The sequence below is a fragment of the Choloepus didactylus genome, chromosome X, assembly GCF_015220235.1.
Source record: "Choloepus didactylus isolate mChoDid1 chromosome X, mChoDid1.pri, whole genome shotgun sequence".
Taxonomy (NCBI): domain Eukaryota; kingdom Metazoa; phylum Chordata; class Mammalia; order Pilosa; family Megalonychidae; genus Choloepus; species Choloepus didactylus.
In genome coordinates, this window is record NC_051334.1 from 74,839,481 (window position 1) to 74,845,705 (window position 6,225).

The window sequence follows — 6,225 nt, forward strand, 5'->3', positions numbered from 1 at the left end:
TTATTGACTTCTAATTGTATTCCATTGTGGTCAGTGAATGTGCTTTGAATAATTTCAATCTTTTTAAATTTATTGAGGCTTGTTTTATGTCCCAGCATATGATCTATTCTGGAGAAAGTTCCGTGAGCACTAGAAAAGTATGTGTATACCTGTTGATTTGGGATGTAATGTCCTGTAGATGTCTGTTAAATCTAATTCATTTATCAGATTGTTTAGGTTTTCAATTTCCTTATTGGTCTTCTGTCTGGTTGATCTATCTATAGGAGAGAGTGATGTGTTGAAGTCTCCCACAATTATTGTGACACATCAATGCTTCCTTTAGTTTTGCCAATGTTTCTCTCATGTATTTTGGTGGCACCTGATTGGGTGCATAGACATTTACGATTGTTATTTCTTCTTGCTGAATTGCCCCTTTTATTAGTATGTAGTGGCCTTCTTTGTCTCTCAAAAACATCCCTGCATTTGAAGTCTATTTATCTGAGATTAATATTGCTACACCTGCTTTCTTTTGGCTGTAGCTTGCATGAAATATTTTTTTCCATCCTTTCACTTTCAGTTTCTTTGTGTCCCTGTGTCTAAGATGAGTCTCTTGTATGCAACATATTGATGGTTCATTTTTTTAGATCCATTCTGCAAATCTATATCTTTTAATTGGGGAGTTTAATCCATTTACATTCAACGTTAAAACCGTGAAGGCATTTCTTGAATCGGCCATCTTATCCTTTGGATTATGTTTGCCATATTTTTCCCTCTCTCTATTAATATCCTTTATTGTACCCATACCGAATCTCTTTAGTACTGAACCTTTCTCCAAGTCTCTCTGTCCTGTCTTTGTTTCTCTGTCTGTAGGGCTCCCTTTAGTATCTCCAGTAGGGCAGGTCTCTTGTTAGCAAATTCTCTCAGCATTTCTTTGTCTGTGAAAAATTTAAGCTCTCCCTCAAATTTGAAGGAGAGCTTTGCTGGATAGAGTATTCTTGGCTGGAAATTCCTCTCACTCAGAATTTTAAATATATCGTGCCACTGCCTTCTCGCCTCCATGGTGGCTGCTGAGTAGTCACTACTTAGTCTTATGCTGTTTCCTTTGTATGTGGTGAATTGCTTTTCTCTTGCTGCTTTCAGAACTTGCTCCTTCTCTTCTATGTTTGACAGTGTGATCAGTATATGTCTCGGAGTGGGTTTTTTTGGATTTATTCTATTTGGAGTTCGCTGAGCATTTATGATTTGTGTATTTATGTTGTTTAGAAGATTTGGGAAGTTTTCCCCAACAATTTCTTTGAATACTCTTCCTAGACCTTTACCCTTTTCTTCCCCTTCTGGGACACCAATGAGTCTTATATTCGGACGCTTCATATTATCTATCATATCCCTGAGGTCCATTTCGAGTTTTTCAATTTTTTTCCCCATTCTTTCTTTTATGTTTTCATTTCCATTCTGTCATCTTCCAGGTCACTGATTCGTTGTTCAACTTCCTCTAGTCTTGTACTATGAGTGTCCAGAATCGTTTTAATTTGGTCAACAGTTTCTTAATTTCCATAAGATCATCCATTTTTTTATTTAGTCTTGCAATGTCTTCTTTATGCTCTTCTAGGGTCTTCTTGATTTCCTTCATATCCCGTACTAGGGTCTCATTATTCATCTTTAGTTCTTTGAGTAGCTGCTCTAGGTGTGTCTCTTCTGGTCTTTTGATTTGGGTGCTTGGGCTTGGGTTATCCATATCGTCTGGTTTTTTCATATGCTTTATAATTTTCTGTTGTTTTTGGCCTCGTGGCATTTGCTGACCTTGATAGGGTTCTTTTAGGGTTTGTAGACCAGTTGAAGTCCTTATCTCTAATTTATCAGATCTACAGCTTCGTGGAGTACACTTTCTCTAACTAACCAGCAGGTGGCGTCCACGAGCCACCTGTTCTCCACAGCCAGATCTCCCCTGCTTAGCCTTTTTGGTGAGTGGGGGAGTGAGTCTTGTGGGGCCCAATTGGTGTCCCAAGCTTGCGTGTGTAGTTGGTGTTGCCTGCCCTGTATGTGGGGCGTGTTTCTGGGCAGTCGGGGAGGGGGGGGTGGCCCTAACAATCAAATCTCCCTGATGATCCTAGAGTTTTAAAGCTACTGCAATAGTCTAATCCTTCAGTTCAGTCCTGCCACAGTTTGTCTCTGCCACTGACCCACAAGTCTTTGGTATTGGCGTATGGCTCCTGAGACTTGCAAGTGGGCCCCTCTTCCAGGCTGTGCACCCCGGGTCCTCTGTTGAGGGATGACTGTGCTATGTCGCAGGTGAGTGCCGTCCCCCCAGGGCAGTTCTGGGCTGCTGGGCTGTGTTGGGAGGCTCCCAGTCTGCTCAAATGATGGCTGAATGGGGCTCTGTTAATTCACACTGCTCCCCCTTCCCAGCTCTGGGACATTCAGCTGAGGTTGCAGGGAAGGCTAATGTCCACGCCCAGTTTTGTGGTGTGTGCCTGTTATTTGAAGCACTTCGGTCACACTGGGTTGTCTGGGACAGCTCTGGGCTATGGGGCTGGCGATGGGCAGGAGTGTTTCCTGTCCACCAGGATGGTGGCTGTGAGCGGACACCCCCCTTTTCTTGGGAAGTTGTGTTGTTTAGTGAATTTTCTCAGCCACTGGATTATTGCCTTTTGTCTCAGAGCTCTCTTAGTTCTGCTCTTGACTTGACGTGCCCAAATTTCAATTCTTTGAAGCTTTCTGTATTGAGCTTCTTAGAGTAATTGTTTTAGAAAAAGCAAAAAGGATTTAAAAAAAAAAAAAAAAAAACGGTCCTCCTCAGAGATTTAATGGGTTATTGAAATGCTAATAGACAAAGCAACGAGGGCCATTAAGGAAAGGTGCCCAGGGCAGAGAGATCAGCCTTGCTTCGGGATTTGCATATGCGCCTCAAGGCCTGATCTCCGCCCTTCCCCTTTCTGTGTTCACCAGAACTCCAAAAATCCTCTGCTTTTATTTTGGAGTTTTTCGTGTTGTTTTTGTTCTATGCCTGTCTCCTCTCTGCTGGGCTGGCTGCTCTCAGAGTCTCTGGTGTCTGGCCTCAGTCTATCTATGGTTGGAGTTTGAATCAGTAGAATGAGTTTCCGGTAAGAGCAGCCACTGCAATTCTCCCTTCTCCTTCCTGGAGCTGACAGCCCCTCCTCCCCCGGGACTGAGCCTGGCAGGGAGGGGCGCGGGTCCCCTGGCCGCAAAAACTTACAGATTTCGCTGATCTCAGCAGTTCCACGTTTTCATGAGTGTTGTATGAAGTATGCCCAAAGACAGATTGCTCTGTGGTGTCCAGTCCACGCAGTTCCTGGCTTTTTACCTACTTTCCTGGAGGAGTAACTAAAACATACAGCTCACCAGTCTGCCATCTTGCCCCGCCTCACGATTCACTTCTTACACTGAAAAAATAGGGAGCTACCAGAGGATTTTTAAAGCACATAAGTCAGCTGTAAGTTCTAGAAAGATTACTCTAGCTGCTGTGGAGAAAACGGGCCATACTTTCCCGGGAAACATTGATCCCTCGATCCCTCGACCCTGCTAGGTCAAAAGAGAAGATGTCTCTACGTTGCGGAGGCGTCGCCCGCACATTGGGGCCCCGGGTATTTGGAAGGTATTTATGCAGTCCAGTCAGAGCATTGAGTTCCTTGCCAGAAGAAAAAAAGGAATTTTTACGGAATGGTCCAGACCTTCAAGATTTTGTATCTGGTGATCTTGCAGACAAGAGCACCTGGGTTGAATATAAAGGAAACTTAAAACGCCAGAAAGGAGAAAGGTTAAGACTACCTCCATGGTTAAAGACAGAGATTCCCATGGGGAAAAATTATAATAAGCTGAAAAATACATTGCGAAATTTAAATCTCCATACAGTGTGTGAGGAAGCTCGATGTCCCAATATCGGAGAGTGTTGGGGAGGTGGGGAACATGCCACAGCCACAGCCACAATCATGTTAATGGGTGACACATGTACAAGAGGTTGTAGGTTTTGTTCTGTTAAAACTGCAAGAAATCCCCCTCCACTGGATGCCAATGAGCCTTACAATACTGCAAGGGCAATTGCAGAGTGGGGTCTGGATTATGTTGTCCTGACGTCTGTGGATCGAGATGATATGCCTGATGGGGGAGCTGAGCACTTTGCAAAGACTGTGTCATGCTTAAAGGAAAGAAATCCAAAAATTCTTGTGGAATGCCTCACCCCTGATTTCCGAGGAGATTTTAAAGCAGTAGAGAAAGTTGCTCTGTCGGGATTAGATGTGTATGCACATAATGTAGAAACAGTTCCAGAGTTCCAGAGGAAAGTTCGTGATCCCAGGGCCAATTTTGACCAGTCTCTACGTGTGCTGAAACATGCCAAGGAGGTTCAGCCTGATGTTATTTCTAAAACATCTATAATGTTGGGTTTAGGTGAGAATGATGAGCAAGTATATGCAACAATGAAAGCACTTCGTGAGGCAGATGTGGACTGTTTGACTTTAGGACAATATATGCAGCCAACAAAGCGCCACCTTAAGGTTGAAGAATACGTTACTCCTGAAAAGTTCAAATACTGGGAAAAAGTAGGAAATGAACTTGGCTTTCATTATACGGCAAGTGGCCCTCTGGTGCGTTCCTCATATAAAGCAGGTGAATTTTTCCTGAAAAATCTAGTGGCCAAAAGAAGAACAAAAGCTGTCTAAAACTTAAGCAGACAAGACCTTCAAGATCATGGGAATCTTGAAAATACAATTCTGGTTGGTAACAGGTGAAGCCAAAATGCCCAGGCTTCATTGGATGTACCCTACCTCTTTCTGTTAAGAAAAATGTTAATAGGTTTATGTATTTAATTATAATATTTCACTTAGTTTTAGATTTTCCTCTTTCTTGCCATAAATAACTGCTTGCTATGATGTAATAATAAAACATCTTTATAAGAGCTTGCTAGTAACAACATAGTTAAGCATGAGAACTTCCAGAAGACCTTTAAAACTACTGTTACATATACATCATTGTTACATATCATTTATGAAAAAAGATGTACTGTGATGAAACAGTTATCACAGATTGAAACTATGACCAGTTTACTTATAATTAGCATTTGCTTTTTGCATAATAGTATAACATCACTGGAATGATTTAGAAAGTCTTAAGAGTTTGAATATTGAATCTTTATATTTGATATGATTACTTCAGACCCTACGAAGTGGTTTTACACTGATTACTTGTTCAGAAGCTCTGTGAAACCAAGACCATGATGCTGTCCAAGGTAGAGAAATGCAGTCTAAGAATGGCAATAGTAAGCATCAGTTGTATAGTGGTTTGCTACCTTTACATACAGTATCCCCCATTTATTCGTTTTATTCCCCCCAACACTCTGGTGGGATGTTTGTATTGTATGATAGTATTGACCTGAAGAAGGAATTTCCTAGTACCAGTATTCAAATACATCTTTTGACTCTGAATCATGGCTTTCTACTACAACTAATAGAGGAAGTTTTTAGATGCCTATATTGTAAAATATCTAATGTCTATAGACAATTCTGTTTTTTTTGTTTGTTTGTTTGTTTTTTGTTTTGTTTTGTTTTCTTTTTTTTTTTTTAAATCATCATTTTATTGAGATATATTCACATACCACGCAGTCATACAAAACAAATTGTACTTTCGATTGTTTACAGTACCATTACATAGTTGTACATTCATCACCTAAATCAATCCCTGACACCTTCATTAGCACACACACAAAGATAACAAGAATAATAATTAGAGTGAAAAAGAGCAATTGAAGTAAAAAAGAACACTGGGTAAAAAAAAAAAAAAAAAAAAAAAAAAAAAAAAAAAAAAAAAAGAAAAAAGAAAACGGATTGGATGATAGTTGTAGAAACAGAAAGGCCAGTTTGGAAGCTATGTTAGTAATCCAAAAAAGAAACAATAAAAGGGGGTAGAAAGGGAGAAGGGAGGCAGGAGAGGAATAGAGGGTTGTATAAGTTGGACATTTTAATTTAGAGAAGGATTTTCAAATGGAGATATTCAATAGGCAGTTGGATTAGCCAGGTCTGGAACATGGGAGAGAGGTCTGACTAGAACCACACATTTGGGAATCAGGTTACTGAAACCATGTGAATTCAAAACCTCTTCCGTAGCATGAACCTCATCCTCTCAACAGGCTCCTTTACATCATCATTTAAGTAGACTTAAGCCTCTCCCAACTTTAAGGGAAAAAAATACTTTCTCATTTCTACCCTGTCATTCTCCAGCTCTTCACAGAAAATT

At 40.8% G+C, this 6,225-nt stretch overlaps 1 protein-coding gene across 1 annotated transcript; it reads left to right on the forward strand.

Moving 5' to 3' along the window:
• The first annotated feature begins 3,485 nt into the window (after positions 1 to 3,485).
• Positions 3,486 to 5,492, forward strand: LOC119522896 (lipoyl synthase, mitochondrial-like). The gene has a single exon (XM_037821598.1). The coding sequence runs from the start codon at positions 3,537 to 3,539 to the stop codon at positions 4,653 to 4,655; it is 1,119 nt and encodes a 372-aa protein (XP_037677526.1). The 5' UTR covers positions 3,486 to 3,536; the 3' UTR covers positions 4,656 to 5,492.
• Positions 5,493 to 6,225: the final 733 nt, after the last annotated feature.